The sequence below is a fragment of the Cornus florida genome, unplaced genomic scaffold, assembly GCF_030987335.1.
Source record: "Cornus florida cultivar Cherokee Brave unplaced genomic scaffold, ASM3098733v1 CherokeeBrave_3.0.0_Hap2_Chr01, whole genome shotgun sequence".
Classification (NCBI taxonomy): Eukaryota; Viridiplantae; Streptophyta; class Magnoliopsida; order Cornales; family Cornaceae; genus Cornus; species Cornus florida.
Window position 1 is genome coordinate 108,271,122 of NW_026775571.1, and position 16,252 is coordinate 108,287,373.

Sequence of the window (16,252 nt, forward strand, 5' to 3'; positions counted from 1 at the left end):
AACCCTTATATATAATAATAACAGGGGGGACGACTTGTCTACAGACAAGCATATCTAAGTCTCCCTTTATATCATGAAAACTTATACATCAATGGTTAGAATTAAATCATACCAAATAAGTTGGAAACTCACAATCCAACATTATAAAACCCAATTCATCAAGTATCAATAATCACATTGCAATCCAATTTTAGAAAACGTAGTGCATAGGACCATAAAATAAATTTTATTATTTATATATAAAAATTTCTAATACTTTGATGTCACGTTTAAGATAGCAAACAAAATGGGTTATTCACTCTTGATAGGAACTCGATGATAATTCTTCAGATTCTAAACGATTATTTCCATTGCTGTTAAATTCATTTCACACATATTTTTTCAATGCCCCACTCTCGTTTCGTTTGGGACACTTCCAAGTTGTTTGTGGATTAAGTGATGCCACAAGGCTCCAGCATTTGGAATGTTGGGCCTAACACGTGTTGTTGGTATGTACAAAGTGGGACTTACGTGGTTTCTTTTGCATCTCATGGCTAAGATTATTTTGGCACAGCATTTTGTTTGAAATGCTCGGTCATACAATTGGTTAGTGAAATGAATTACTATTTTAGGCCTCTAACTTAATAGGTTTTATTCTTTATTTACCAAAAAAAAAAAAGTAAGTTTTTCAAAGAAACCAAATTAATTAGTTTCTAGTTCATAAACTTATTTGCAGCAGTTTATTTCAATTTGACTTGAGGGAATGTGAGAGCCTTTGGGAACCAAGCTGCCACTCAATTGAAGCAATAGCGAATACATTCAATATCTCAAACAATTTCCTTGAAGGATTCTGTTATGGCTTGTCAAATTGGAGCTGATTAATGGTAGCCAAGGGCGAAGTTAGTGAAGGGCTAACTTGGGCTATAACCCAAGTTTAAAATTTTTTTTTTATTTTAAATATTACTGTACATTAGTTCACAGTCCGATTTATATGCAATATTATTCTTCCTTTTCGTTCAGTCCATTTTGCAATATTGACTCTACATGATAGCGGACAGAGAAATGGTAGCAGTACATAATGCTCTGAGTTTGGATGTTAATTTTTAGCGGCGTTTGTTATATACGCTCTAAGTTGGGTTGTTTTTGTCTGTTCCTTCTTCTTGTGAGTGAGTTGTTATTCTCTCGAGCATTTTAGAATGAATAAAAAAAGAAGAAGATAAATACAATAATTTTTTATTTTTTACTTTTTTGTGTTGCATGACATCAGACAAAACAAAACATAATTGAATTTAGTCCATATCATGAATATATTTTACTAATTAAATGTGATAGGTCTCAATCAATTGACCCAACGCATCCCCTTGCATCTAAGTAAATCAAAGCCGAATATAAAATAAAATAAAATACAAAATAATCAGAATCTTTTTGCTAAAAATTTGAAAGAAAAAAAAAAAAAAAAAAACATTAAAAAGAAAATTTAGGGGCCTTCGTACAATTGGGGCTTTAGTCAACTTAAGCGACCAGCCGCCGGTCTATATTTCACTAAAACTATAATTATTAATAATTTAAAATAGACTTTCTGTCTTTATTTCAGAATTTTGTGAAACTTGAAAATTTTGTGAAACATGAAAAAAGTTCTATACATGTGAGAGAGACTCACATCTCACCCTGATCACACAATACAAACTCATTTTATCTCCCCAGACCATGATGACAATATTGCTTATTTTTCTTCCCACTCTCAGTCTGCTCTTCTTTCTTCATCAAAAATACAGAAACAAGTATGGAGCAAATCATCTTCCCCCGGGTCCTCCGGGACTTCCAATCATCGGTAACCTACACGAGCTTGCTAACTCAGCTCCACATCACTACCTATGGCAACTCTCCAAAAAATATGGCCCTCTCATGACCCTCCAACTCGGTTTCATTCCAACCCTTGTGGTTTCTTCAGCAAAGATGGCTAAAGAGGTCCTGAAAACCCATGACCTCGAATTTGCTAGTAGGCCATCTTTACTTGGCCAGAGAAAGCTATCTTACAATTGCTCAGATGTGACCTGTGCACCTTACAGTGAGTACTGGAGAGAAATGAGAAAGATTTGTGTCCTTCATCTCTTCAACCCCAAGAGGGTTGACTCCTTTTGCTACATTAGGGAGGATGAGGTTTCGCGAATGATTAAAAAGATCTCCAAGTTTGCTTCTGCTTCTAAACTCACCAACTTAAGCGAGATTCTACTTTCTCTCACCAGTGCCGTGATTTGTAGAATTGCTTTTGGTAAGAGGTACGACGATGAAGATTGCGAAAGGAGTAAGTTTCATGGCCTCCTTCAAGAAGCTCAGGCCGTGCTAGCAAGCTTCTTCGTCTCAGATTATTTTCCTTTTCTTGGTTGGGTAGATAAACTCAATGGCATGTCAAGCAGGGCCGATAAAATTTTCAGGGAAATGGATTTGTTCTACCAAGAAATCATCGATGAGCGCTTGCAAGAATTAGAAAGCAGCAAGTCCGAGCAAGAGGATATTCTTGATGTCTTACTTCAGCTGCAGAAGGGTCACTCGTTTACAATTGATCTCACTTTAGATCATATTAAAGCAGTGCTCGTGGTAATTTTTTTTTTCTGTTTTTTTTTTTCTTTACTTTTCTTGGTTTACACACTCCCACAACCTAATTTAAGTTTTATCAAAATAGTGGTCAACAACTCAAAAACCCCAAAAGTCTTTGCTATAGAAAATAATCTTTATGTTCTATTTTTTGAAGATTTTAAAATTTATTTTTTTATAGCTGAATCTTGGATTTTCTATTTTGGAAAGTATAGAAGTTATACTTGGTTACAACCTTTTAACAGATTTCTCATACGAAATGACAATGAGGTTGCTCATAAAATGGCTATACTCTCGCGAAATCACATCTGCCAAGACGTTTTATCTCCTATTCTAATGGACATTCTTCTTTGTGCTAAAGCTGACTTAAATCATTCTAGAAGATCTTAGTTTCTTGCCATGTTGTGGTTTATCTGAAAGAAAAAAAACGCATTTCTCATACTATATATTTTTATTTTGTTTTTGTTTTCAGGACATATTTGTGGCTGGAACAGACACTAGTGCTGCCACTTTGGTTTGGGCGATGACAGGGCTAATGAAACATCCCAGAGCTATGAAGAGAGTGCAAGAAGAAATTAGAAATGCAAGTGAAGAGAAAGGTATGGTTAAAGAAGATGATCTTCATAAACTACCTTTTCTAAAGGCAGTGGTGAAGGAGACACTGAGACTGCACCCTCCATCTCCATTGCTGCTTCCACACGAAACAAGGAAAAAATGCAACATAAATGGGTATGAGATTCCACCCAAAACTTGTGTCTACGTGAACGCGTGGGCCGTTGGAAGAGATCCTGAATCTTGGGAAAATCCAGAAGAATTCTTGCCTGAGAGATTCATGGATAGTTGTATTGACTACAAGGGACAATCTTTCGAATTCATTCCATTTGGGGCGGGTCGAAGAGGTTGCCCCGGGATTTATCTCGGAGCTCTGACTGTGGAGCTTGCACTCGCTAATCTGCTCAACTCTTTCGATTGGGAACTACCTCCTGGTATGAAGAAGGATGACATTGACATGGATGTTTTACCTGGTATTACTATGCATAAGAAAAATGCACTTTGCCTTCTGGCTAAGAAATATCACGGGCATGTATATGAATAAATGATATATGCAAATTAACAATTGTGCACACATGTTGCAGTACGGGTTCTGTACCACAGAATGAGAGAATGTGCAGTTGAATTTTTATTTTCAAAAAAAGAAAAAATATTATTCAACAATTCTTATTTTTATTTTCAAAAAAAGAAAAGAAGTAACCTCATATCGCATTACCCCATATTTCTATTTCTATGAGCGAAAAAACCTTAAACCCTTGCACTCTCTCTATCTCACCTAAACCCTTAGAAGTATGAATTAAGGAAGCACTGAACTCTTTCGTTTCTCAACATGCGTATTCCTCATCGCAGCCCTCTCCACTAACTCTTCAATTCAGAACAATTTCTCAAATCCACACCTTTCACAGTACTAACAAAAAATCCTCTTTTCTGCTCTCCCTTCAAAACCCATCTCCAGAATTCACCCTTTGGATCTCAGAACTTCTTAGCTAGTTGAGGCTTGGAGTAGGTGTTCTGTGGGGGCTCATATTCGCTTTGCTTGGAGGGCCTCTTTGTGTGTGGTGGTGTATTTGACTTGAGAGAAATATGAGGTATTTTGATGGAAAGAAGAGGCCTTCTTATTTTCTTAAGTTTTCTTTCGCCTTTTTTTTTTTTTTTTTTTTTTTTGTTGAGTTTCAGATAGAAATTATAGATTTTTAGAGGATATTGTTGATTTTTTAACCTTGTGTAGTTTTTGGGATGTGTTCTCCTTTACATTTAAAAATATATATATATATATATATATATATTTTTTCTATTTTTCTGTTGCCCTATATTTTTATTATTCCCATATATTTTATATTGTTTGCTCCAGGAACACCCGGACACTCTCCTCTAACTGATCAATCTCTCATCCCAAACCCATTCACAGTGGCAGAGCAAAACAAATTACTGAAGATCTCAATGAAGAAGCTTAAACAGACCCAACCCTTATAATCCGAGCATGAGTAAAAAATATTTGTACAGCTTGCTGGTTTGGAGATCTCAATGAAGTTGGATTCTGCCATGGCTTGTCAAATTGGAGCTCAGTGGTGACTGTGGTGGTTGCAGAGATCAGTTTCTGTTATTACCAGTTGTGGTGCATATCTTGTTTGGGTTTTGTATGCTACAGTTGGGGTTATTTTTGCAGCTTCATCATCACTCCTTTTGTGAACTTGAATAATTAAAGAAGCTAGGGAAAATTTTGTGAATGATAATGGTATTAGAGAAAATAAGTTTTACGTATTTTCTATTTGAGTACAAGGATTAGAATGAAAAGAAGAGCAACAAATTTTTCGGCACTCCTTCCAAAAAAAACTGTTTGCACTAAGAGTGGTCCAAGTTTAGGCTTATGCTTCCTAGTTGCCCACCGGAGAAAAAAGGACTATCAATATTTTTTAGTTTAATAATTTGAAATGGACAGTTTGTCTATATTTCACTAATATAAAATTACAATTTTGACTATTCAACATGCCTTAGCCTACGTGGGGTCAATGGCCTTATATGTATTTTTCATAAAGAGATAGCGAGAAAAATTATTCATGGTAATTGTTATCCACCAATCGAGTTGTATAATGCCAGTTTAAAATTTTCGGTTGCTAAAATTCTCTTAGTTTTTTCTTTCTTTTATCTTTTACTTCTCAATTTTCTTTAATTTTCTTTATATAAAAATAAAAGTTTAATTTCTCTTCATCAATCAAACAATATTTTGTTCTTCGAATGTCTCTCTCTCTTTTCTTTTTTCTTTCCCTATTCCTTAAAATTCTTCTGTATGATGCATGTAGTATGTAACATTTTTATCTCTTATTATTCTTTTTATTTCTCTTCTTATTTAAATTTATTATTATATTTTTTTCCCTAGTGTATTGTTGTAATTTTATGAACTCAATTGGCCTGATTTCATGCATTGGTATCAAAATACAAGGTCTTCCAACCATATTCAATGGATATATTACCAATTAATATTTTGATTCCTATATTTGTCAAAAATTTATTTTTCTTAATTATACTACCCATTGGTTATCATATTCTTTTGCAATGATATTTTTTCTTGTTTTTTATCAATTGCATTGTGCCCCTAAAATGAAATCTTAACTCGCCTTGATTAGTTGTATGCTTGTATATATATATAGTCAATAATTATTCATTTTGTTCACGATGTTTTTAGATTTTTAACCATATAGTTGTCTTTCTTTATACTTAAAAATTTTCCCAAAAAATGTCATGAAATTGTTTATTTAAAAAAAAATTATTTTCAAATTTTGCAAAACATGGTGGCCCCAACAAGTTTGAGAAAGACTTTTCCTTCACATAATGGGTTCAAGAAGCGGTACCCTTCCAAACTGGGCTGTGTGATGTGGGTCCTATTTAGTTCCGGTTTTTTGTTTTTTGTCTTCTTCACAAAATTCATATTCCAATTATAAGGCCTACTCCAATGTTTCCGTGAGCCCAATATGATTTTAGGGATTCATGAGGGTCCAATGGGGGTCGCCAAACAGTGGGCCAAAATATTGGGTGACCCATGTGAAGATCAGTCCTGCGCATGCGGGCCCGCAAACGAATTTCTCAGAGTACTGTGCTTAATAAGGTCTTGTTTGGGTCAGAAATTTGCCAAAAATCAGTTTTTTTGGGGTCTATTTGGTTTTTTTCCCTAAACAATATTGTAATTAAGAGCGGTTAAGGTATTATTTTGGCTAACACAAACAATGGCAGAATGACCTTTTTTGGGCAAAAAAATGTACAAATTCAAAAAATTTTGTTTTGTTTTTTGTTTATTTTTTCTGCACATGACTGATGTTATAGTCGTTAAGCCATTGTTTATGCGGCTATATTTGCCCCCAAAAAGTTTATTTATTTTTTTTTTTAAAAAAAAGTTTTATCCTTAAAAATTTAAATTTTTCCTTTTCTTTTCACCTATATAAATACATCAACCCATTACCCATAATGGATATTGTATAAATGACTGCTTATATAAGATTGAAAATATAATCGTTTGGGAAAAGTTAAAATATATATATATATATATATATATATATATATATTTATTTAAAAATTATACATTATTATTATTTTTAAATAGCAAAAACATATCATTGTGGCACATGAGATAGCAAAAATTTCGAAATTTCAAAACACTGACATTACTCTTGAAAATACTAAAATGACTGTCGAAAATTGCTAGTGTGACAAATGCCAAATTTTAGAGATGTCATTAAATATGTTATTAACAGTAGGTCAGGTTAACATACTCAATCAACTAAACAAATACAAATGGTATTTCTAATTATTGATATTAAACAACTACCTATTTATAACATTATTAGGTCAAATTAGCATACCAAACCAAACATACTCCTAACATTATTACCTCATGTTATCATACTCAACCAAACAAATCATTTTATCTAATTATTAAGATTGAAAAATGATATAATTTTGTAGCATACTTATGGAGATTGAACAATGACCTAATTTCTGACACTATAAGAAATTAGTTAATATCAGTATACTCCATCCAAAATTTTTTTTTTTTTTTTTTCCAATTAAGATTAAACAATGATCTATTTGCTAACATCAATATAGCAATACTCAATCCTCTGAACCAGACAAATCACTTTTTTCCAATTATTAAGATTCAACAAAAATCACATTTTGTTAATTTTCTTTTTCTTTTTTCTATATCGGCCTCAAATCCTTAACCTTGAAAGATTGAGAGTTTTAGAACCGAAGTCAACATTACAAAGTTAGACCAATTATAATAATAACAAAAATCACTTTTTTAAATTATTGAAATTGAACATTGACCCATCTCCTAGATTTCACACACGAGTATATATAATATGTTAAATATTTATATTCAACCTAGCTCAAATGACAATTATTTATCTAATTATTTATTTTTTATTTTTAAATTCAAGCAAAACCGCTAATTCTCAACACAAGTGAGTAGCAGTAATCTAAGTGACACAAATCTTCACTCTTATGCGCCCAGAGCTCGCTCTTACTCAAATTCTGCCGCATTTGTGCTCCAACTCTCGAATTTGCTATTGCATCTCATTGGCATTTGCAGAGTCTCTGACTCTATCTCACCTACACCCTTCGAAGCTTGATAAAGGAAGCACTAAACTCTTTCGTTTCTCAACATTCACTAAGATTATTATGTCTAGCAACTATTATATGATGATTCGATCGCAGTTCCTGTGTAAACGCAAGTTGCAAATCTACAGAGCTGGCCAGAGTCATAGCAATTCCCTCTTCAAATAACAACAAAGGTGAAGAAGCAGAAGATATTCTAGGGCCGACTGGAAAAAGTTTAAATGAACACAAAATGAAGCCGTTGGTCATCCCAGTGAATACAAAGTGCTAGGTGGGGTAGATTTGGGTACGGGTTGAACTTTCCGTATTGTTTTCACATTAGTGGCTGCTTAACTTGAACTGTGTTCTCAATTTCTCGTGCTGGACAAGCGCAACATAAAATAAAAAAACTCTGAATCTATTTACCTGGTATCACTATGCATAAGAAAAATGCACTTTGCCTTCTGGCCTAAGAATAGGTGCACACATGTTGCAGTACGGTTCCTGTACCACAGAGGATCCAGATACGTAGTGCAGTTAGTTTAGTTATATATATCTTATATTACAGAATGAGAGATTGCAACATTCTGAAATAGTATTCATGTAGTTGAATTTAAGTAGTTGTGAAAAATTATGAAATATTGTGTTTGGATAAGTTATGTAAGGGGTATTTTGTTTGACCTTAATTTTCACTATCGTTATTCTCTTCAAAATTCAATACTGTGAACTCCAAAGATAGTGTTGTTCCACACCTTTGAACCATGGTTTTACCATTTGAAAATTTTATTTTTTGCTTTCAGAATATATTTATGGCTGGAACAGACACAAGTGCTGCCACCTTGGTTTGGGCGATGACAGAGCTAATGAAACATCCTAGAGCTATGAGGAGAGCACAAGAAGAAGTTAGAAATGCAAGTGGTGAGAAGGGTATGGTTAAAGAAGATAATCTTCATAAACTTCCTTATCTCAAGGCAGTGGTGAAGGAAACACCGAGATAACTTATCCCTACTACCCGTTAAGTTAAGTCCTTTCATTGAACGACGCTGGTGTAAGGAGATCAAACTTGTCTATTTTATTATAAGGAAGGATTTTTCATGGTTCGGTTTGAGAAAGAATCTGATCTTGAGAAGGTATTGCAACGCGTGCACACCCTTAAAGGCAAACTATTGTGTTGAAGAGAAAAATAATGTTAACTTGGAGAAGGATTTGATTGTTTCGGTACCAGTATGGTTACGCTTGCCCCTATCCATTGCAGAAGCAAACTTGCTGTGTCGAAGATTTGCTCACGGTTCTCTCGTCCTATTTATATGAATGATTTGTCCTTGAATCGTGAAAGGGGGAAATTGGTTCTTGTGATGGTGTAAATTGAGATATATGAAGACCTACCCGTCAAGGAATTGTCTACGTGAACGCATGTGCCATTGGAAGAGATCTTGACTATTGGGAAAAACCAGAAGAATTCTTGCCTGAGAGATTCATGGGTAGTTCCGTTGACTACAAGGGGCAAGATTCCGAATTGATTCCATTTGGGGCAGGTCGAAGAGGTTGTCCCGGGATGTATGTCGGAGTTGTGACTGTGGAACTTGCACTTGCTAATCTTCTCTACTCTTTTGAGTGGGAACTACCTACTGGTATGAAGAAGGAAGACATTGACACAGATGTTTTACCTGGTATTACTATGCATAAGAAAAATGCACTTTGTCTTTTGGCTAAGAAAATTGATGGGCATATATATGAATGAATGATGCATAGTAATCAAGAACTATAATTAATAGTCTATGTACCGCATATAAAAACATTCATTACTCTTTTTCCCACTATCTTTTCCAAACACAACGAAGGCGTGTACTACTATCACTTCTCTAGTTAAATTTTGAATTCCGTGTGCTTGTATATTTCGAAGGAACTTAATGCAGTGATGGAAACACACCAAACAACTCTGAGACTTGGTAAAGAAGAGCAATGTGCAATCATGTTTAACGATCCCGAAAGTTAATATATATATAATTAAATTTTTTTTTTTTTTTTTTTCCCCTAATTGGTACTCACACATTCTCCCGTCAAGGAATTGTTTACACCTAACAAAGCCCCCCATTATTAGGATTTACATATTCTCTTTTATATTCAAACTATCCAACCACGATATTTTGTTCACTTTACAATATATATGAGTCACCTTTCAAGAAAAACCCACAACAATCTGTTCCGAAAATTCAATATCCTCGGTGTTCAAAACATATATATGCATGAGTTTCACACTTTCTAGTATATTGATTTCCCTTTGATATCATAAAATTCTCTTCCTACTTGCAGGTACAACCACGAATTCACCAGTAGTAATTCAATTTCAGCATTTTCGACAAACCACCAAGAGCACACCCACAAGCAGGAAAAGAGGTCATGCAAACAACTCTACTATAATATCATTATAAAAGAAGGAAAATTTAACTAAATTGTAACACAGATAAAGTGATATTTCTGCATGAAAAAATAAATTTAATACCTCGTCAACTAGTGGTTCTAACCTCAGGCTCTCCTCCATGATTTGCCTGGAGGAATTGACTTCGCCTTTTTGGTTGACCCCATTATACTTTTCCCTGTTGTCTGCAAAAACCTGCAACCGGAGTTCTCAACTCCTGAATAGAATAGCCCTCCAATTTTAAGAACTTTGAAAGCAGAAGTGAAATTGAAATTATACATTCCCATCCACACACAACTTGAAAACACCTCCACGTAGCAAAATCCTAAAAACATCAAATAATAACTTAAGGAAATCATTTAAAAGTAGAACACATACAGGCATAAAAGTAGGAAAAATAGCTTGCCTGTTTTGGGTGATATGAAAAGATAGACTCCTCTCCATCAGCTGCCCACCTTTGCATTTTGTTAACCAAACAGAGACTTAAATAAAAGAGAAAAAAAATCGTCATTGATATTACTTAGAATTTTTTTTATTGATAAGTAATATTACTTAGAATTTGAAGAACATATATGTTTCAAGGGTAAGGCGGAGAGAGACCTGATGACTGAGAAACCCTGGCATGGAAGAAAGGGGGAGACCCAGAACTGTAGAGTGAAAATGGGTGGAATTTGGAGATGGGTTTTGGGGGTGAAGCCCGAGAAGAGTAGAGAATGGGTCCGAAATTGGTGGACTCGTGCAATATTTGATACGAATATAGCTGTTGTGGTTCTTGTTGTTGCTGTGAGTTAATTGCAATTACAGAGTGGTGATACTGAAAAGCGCAACTTGTGAATTGGGCGAAACAAACAATAAGGAAGAGAGGGATGCAATAGCCCAACAGAGACACACCACAATCGAGGTGTCTCTGTATCTCTCACATCGAAGTCAACGAATGGGCCTATATTCGACCCAGCCCAAATAACCATCCTTTGGATTCGGACTTTGGATAATTTGGATCCAATATTCTTTTTTTTTTTTCTTTTACATTCATTTATCCTCAAATCAATCACTTTAACACCTAACGTAACGCAACTAAAATAGGGGTATGCAATTTAGGCCAGTATTTCAGTTGAAATATTAGGCCTAACACATCCTAACCAAGTAATCATGAGAGGCAATGAAGATCAACTTACATTTATTTCAAATTATAGAAGTTATTTTGACCAAGTAATGCCCGGCCATGTATCATTTTTAAAATTATTTAAAGACTTGTAGTGATGAGTGATTTGAACTATATTTTTTTCTACATTTAGAATAAAAAAAGAAAAGTATCATTTCTATTGTTGAAATGGGGATGTTTGATGTCTCATTTTAGATAGCAAACAAAAAAGGGTTATTCACTCTTGATTGGAACTCCATGACATTTCTTCAAATTATAAATGATTATTTTTATCGTCATGCAACTGTTGAATTCATTTCACAAGTGTTTTTTCAATGCCCGTGACGACCCGAATTTTTTTAAATTTTTAATATAATTAATTTATGATTTTTAGATTATTTGAATTAATTAATTATTTATTAAAATTAATGGGTTTTGAAATTTATTTTAGTTTTGTTTATATATGTATTGTATTTATAAAGGCAGTTGGAGGCGAAATTGAGAGAAAATTGAGATGGTTGATTTTGGTCCCACTTGAATGGTATTTTATGGGTCTTTGATATGGTTTTTGATTATTTATATATATATATATATATAATGGGAAGAAAAAGAGAAGGAAATGGAATTCGTGGGTAGCTTACCTTCCCACTTGTGATAATTGATGGGTTGATTTTTTTGTTACATTTGTGTTATATATATATATATATTATTTGTTTGTATTTTTATGAAAAAGGAAAGCTTCCAGTCGAAGTGTTGAAAATGGGAAATGTTGAATTGCGAGACCCACTGAAGACTTTGTGGCCAAAAAGTTTTTTGCCTTGAATTGTGCATGTGGGATATTTGGATGGAGAGAGATATGGTATGATTTGTATCTGAAGATAAGGATTAAAAGAAAGAGTAGGAAGTGATAAGGTAATAATGTGGTGGGATCATTAGGTGACATTTGGAGTGAAGTTTTTGGTTTTGTCTGATGGAGAAGTGATGGGTGAGCAGTGGTAAGTCGGTGGAGGCATTATAAATTTAGCGCGTGTATGCACATTGAGTTAACTAGAGAATAGAGATAGAGTTTGGGGGCAGAGTGAGCCGAGAGAAAAAATTAGAGAGGGAGCTTGAGAACAGAGACAGTGGGTTGAGAGTGAATTAAGTGAGGAATTTTTTTTTTAAGTGTAGAATTCTGCAGGAGTGGTTTTGCTTCAATATTTTTATTAAATGTTTTTAATTAAATATATATATATTTTATTTATATTCACCTGAATATGTTTATTTTGTGAAACTATTTTTGTTAAGCTTTTATGAAATTTTTGTTATGGTTTTTTTTATTGGAACTTTCAGTCGCACCACCCTCCAGTTTAAAGTACCGAGGATGGACGGAAATTATTAGATTCGAGTTTAGGCTGAAGAGTCGGCCTGGCAGGATTTAATTTATTTATTTAGAGAATTTTTTTATATTTGAGAAAATTGACTTTGTACAATAGAGAGTATTTTTTTTTTTTAAATTCTGAATGTATTTTGATATATTTTGAGTTGAATAAATTGTGAATTTTATTTTAAAACTTCGGGGCTTACAGCCCCACTCTTGTTTCGAATGGAACACTTCCAAGTTGTTTGTGGTTCCAATGATGCCACATGGCTCCAGCATTTGAAATGTTAGGCCTAACACATGTTGTTGGGGGCCAAAGTGGGACTTACGTGGCCTCTGTTGCATCTCACGACTAAGATTATTTTGACACAGTATTTTGTTTGAAATACTCCGTCTTACAATTGGTTAGTGAAGTAAATTACTATTTTAAGCCTCTAACTTAATAGGTTTTATTATTTATTTACTCAAAAAAAAAAAAAAAAAAAAAAAACTGCAAGTTTTTCAAAGAATCCAAATTAATTAGTTTCTAGTTCATGAACTTATTTGCAGCAGCAGTTTACTTGAGGGAATGCGAGAGCCTTTGGGAGCCAAGCTGCCACTCATTTGAAGCAATAGCCACGATATTTAATATCTCAAACAATTTCCTGGAAGGATTCTGTTATGGCTTGTCAAATTGGAGCTGATTAGTGGTAATCTGGAGTGGAGTTAGTGAAGGGCTAACTTAGGCTATAGCCCAAGTTTAGAAAAAAAAAATAATAAAAATAAGAAAATAAAATAAATTAATATTATTGTACATTAATTCACAGTTCGATTTATATGTAATATTACTTTCTTTAGTTTAATCCACTTTGTAATATTTGACTCGGCAAGATAGCAGACAGAGAAATGGTAGGAGTACACAGTGTTTGAGTTTGGAGGTACGACGATGAAGATTGTGAAAGGAGTAAGTTTCATGGCCTCCTTCAAGAAGCTCAGGCCGTGCTAGCAAGCTTCTTCGTCTCAGATTATTTTCCTTTTCTTGGTTGGGTAGATAAACTCAATGGCATGTCAAGCAGGGCCGATAAAATTTTCAAGGAAATGGATTTGTTCTACCAAGAAATCACCGATGAGCGCATGCAAGAAGAGAGCAGTAAGTCCGAGCAGGAGGATATTCTTGATGTCTTACTTCAGCTGCAGAAGGTTCACTCGTTTACAATTGATCTCACTTTAGATCATATTAAAGCAGTGCTCATGGTAATTTTTTTTTTTTTTTTTTTTTTCCTTGGTTTACACACTCCCAAAACCTAATTTAAGTTTTATCAAATTAGTGGTTAACAACTCAAAAACCCCAAAAGTCTTTGCTATAGAAAATAGTCTTTATACTTTCTAGAGTTTTAAAAAACTGTTTTTTTTATGACTGAATCCTCGACTTTCCACTTTGGAAAGTATAGAAGCAACACTAGGTTACAACTTTTTTAACGTATTTCTCATACTATTTTTATTTTATTTTTGTTTTCAGAACATATTTATGGCTGGAACAGACACTAGTGCTGCCACTTTGGTTTGGGCGATGACAGGGCTAATGAAACATCCTAGAACTATGAAGAGAGTGCAAGAAGAAATTAGACATGCAAGTGTAGAGAGAGGTATGGTTAAAGAAGATGATCTTCATAAACTTCCTTATCTCAAGGCAGTGGTGAAGGAGACACTGAGATTGCACCCTCCATCTCCATTGCTGCTTCCACACGAAACAACGAAAAAATGCAACATAAATGGGTATGAGATTCCACCCAAAACTTGTGTCTACGTGAATGCGTGGGCCGTTGGAAGAGATCCTGAATCTTGGGAACATCCAGAAGAATTCTTGCCTGAGAGATTCATGGATAGTTGTATTGACTACAAGGGACAAGATTTCGAATTCATTCCATTTGGGGCGGGTCGAAGAGGTTGCCCCGGGATTTATCTCGGAGCTCTGACTGTGGAGCTTGCACTTGCTAATCTGCTCAATTCTTTTGATTGGGAACTACCTCCTGGTATGAAGAAGGAAGACATCGACATGGATGTTTTACCTGGAATCACTATGCATAAGAAAAATGCACTTTGCCTTCTGGCTAAGAAATATCATGGGCATGTATATCAATAAATGATATATGCAAATTAACAATAGGTGCACACGTGTTGCAGTACGCGTCCTGTACCACAGAGGATCCAGATTCGTAGTGCAGTTAGTTTAGTTATATATATCTTATGTTACAGAATGAGAGATTGAAACATTCTGAAATAGTATTCACATGGTTGAATTTAAGTAGTTGTGAAAAATTATGAAATATTGTGTTTGGATAAGTTATGTAAGAGGAATTTTGTTTGACTTGAATTTTCACTATTGTTATTCTCTTCAAAATTCAATACTGTGAACTCCAAAGATAGAGTTGTTCCACACCTTTGAACCATGGTTTTACCATTTGAATTTTTTGTTTTTTGCTTTCAGAATATATTTATGGCTGGAATAGACACAAGTGCTGGCACCTTGGTTTGGGCAATGACGGAGCTAATGAAACATCTTAGAGCTATGAAGAGAGCACAAGAAGAAATTAGAAATGCAAGTGGTGAGAAAGGTATGGTTAAAGAAGATGATCTTCATAAACTTCCTTATCTCAAGGCAGTGGTGAAGGAAACACTGAGATTGCACCCCCCAGCTCCGTTGATGCTTCCACACGAAACAACAAAAAAATGCAACATAAATGGGTATGAGATTCGACCCAAGACTTTAGTCTACGTGAACGCATGGGCCATTGGAAGAGATCCCGAATCTTGGGAAAACCCAGAAGAATTCTTGCCTGAGAGATTCATGGGTAGTGCCGTTGACTATAAAGGGCAAGATTTCGAATTGATTCCATTTGGGGCAGGTCGAAGAGGTTGTCCCGGGATGTATCTCGGAGTTGTGACTGTGGAGCTTGCACTTGCTAATCTTCTCTACTCTTTTGAGTGGGAACTACCTACTGGTATGAAGAAGGAAGACATTGACACAGATGTTTTACCTGGTATTACTATGCATAAGAAAAATGCACTTTGTCGTTTGGCTAAGAAAATTGATGGGCATATATATGAATGAATGATGCATAGTAATCAAGAACTATAATTAATAGTCTATGTACTGCATATAAAAACACTCTTTACTCTTTTTCCCACTATCTTTCCCAAACACAATGAAGGTCTGTACTACTATGACTTCTCTAGTTAAATTTTGAATTCCTTGTGCTTGTGTATTTCCAAGGAACTTAATGCAGTGATGGAAACACACCAAACAACTCTCAGACTTAGTAAAGAAGAGCAATGTGCAATCATGTTTAATGATCCCGAAAGTTAGTATCTTTTTATTTATTTTTTTTCCTAGTTGGTACTCACGCATCCTCTCCCCTCAAGGAATTGTTTGGACCTAGCAAGAGATCCTGAAAGTTAATATCAACGGGGCGGGTTTGGAGCGGGTTTTCCTAAATCCCGCCCCGCCCCTTTTAATTTTTGTCAAGTCCATACCCGCCCCGAGATCCGTGACTGGTTGGATTTTCATATCCAACCCCGCCCCGTTAGGAAATACTCTGCCCCCGTGCCCGCCCCACTAACAAATTTTTTTTCCCAC

The 16,252-nt window shown here is 34.8% G+C and overlaps 3 protein-coding genes across 3 annotated transcripts; all 3 read left to right on the forward strand.

Moving 5' to 3' along the window:
• Nucleotides 1–1,594: 1,594 nt before the first annotated feature.
• Nucleotides 1,595–3,698, forward strand: LOC132313068 (cytochrome P450 71A1-like). Its single transcript, XM_059811709.1, has 2 exons — nt 1,595–2,577; nt 3,047–3,698. The coding sequence occupies exons 1-2, from the start codon at nt 1,687–1,689 to the stop codon at nt 3,668–3,670; spliced, it is 1,515 nt and encodes a 504-aa protein (XP_059667692.1). The 5' UTR covers nt 1,595–1,686; the 3' UTR covers nt 3,671–3,698.
• Nucleotides 3,699–8,942: 5,244 nt separating this feature from the next.
• Nucleotides 8,943–14,962, forward strand: LOC132280099 (5-OH-xanthotoxin synthase-like). Its single transcript, XM_059782228.1, has 6 exons — nt 8,943–9,004; nt 9,097–9,441; nt 10,030–10,113; nt 10,940–11,044; nt 13,545–13,869; nt 14,135–14,962. Exons 1-6 carry the CDS (start codon nt 8,943–8,945, stop codon nt 14,756–14,758), a joined length of 1,545 nt encoding a protein of 514 aa, XP_059638211.1. The 3' UTR covers nt 14,759–14,962.
• A 91-nt stretch (nt 14,963–15,053) lies between these two features.
• On the forward strand, nt 15,054–16,029 carry LOC132313076 (cytochrome P450 71A1-like). Its single transcript, XM_059811722.1, has one exon. It carries the CDS (start codon nt 15,065–15,067, stop codon nt 15,725–15,727), a length of 663 nt encoding a protein of 220 aa, XP_059667705.1. The 5' UTR covers nt 15,054–15,064; the 3' UTR covers nt 15,728–16,029.
• Nucleotides 16,030–16,252: the final 223 nt, after the last annotated feature.

Excerpts from the sequence above, each read along its gene's own strand:
- LOC132313076 (XM_059811722.1), top strand. The coding sequence starts at position 15,065 with ATGGTTTTACCATTTGAATTTTTTGTTTTTTGCTTTCAGAATATATTT.
- LOC132313068 (XM_059811709.1), top strand. The coding sequence starts at position 1,687 with ATGATGACAATATTGCTTATTTTTCTTCCCACTCTCAGTCTGCTCTTC. Across the intron at positions 2,578-3,046 it reads ATATTAAAGCAGTGCTCGTG|GACATATTTGTGGCTGGAAC; the intron begins GTAATTTTTTTT and ends TTTTGTTTTCAG.
- LOC132280099 (XM_059782228.1), top strand. The coding sequence starts at position 8,943 with ATGGTTACGCTTGCCCCTATCCATTGCAGAAGCAAACTTGCTGTGTCG. Across the intron at positions 10,114-10,939 it reads ACCCACAAGCAGGAAAAGAG|AGTGGTGATACTGAAAAGCG; the intron begins GTCATGCAAACA and ends TTGCAATTACAG. Across the intron at positions 11,045-13,544 it reads ACCACAATCGAGGTGTCTCT|AGTTTGGAGGTACGACGATG; the intron begins GTATCTCTCACA and ends ACACAGTGTTTG.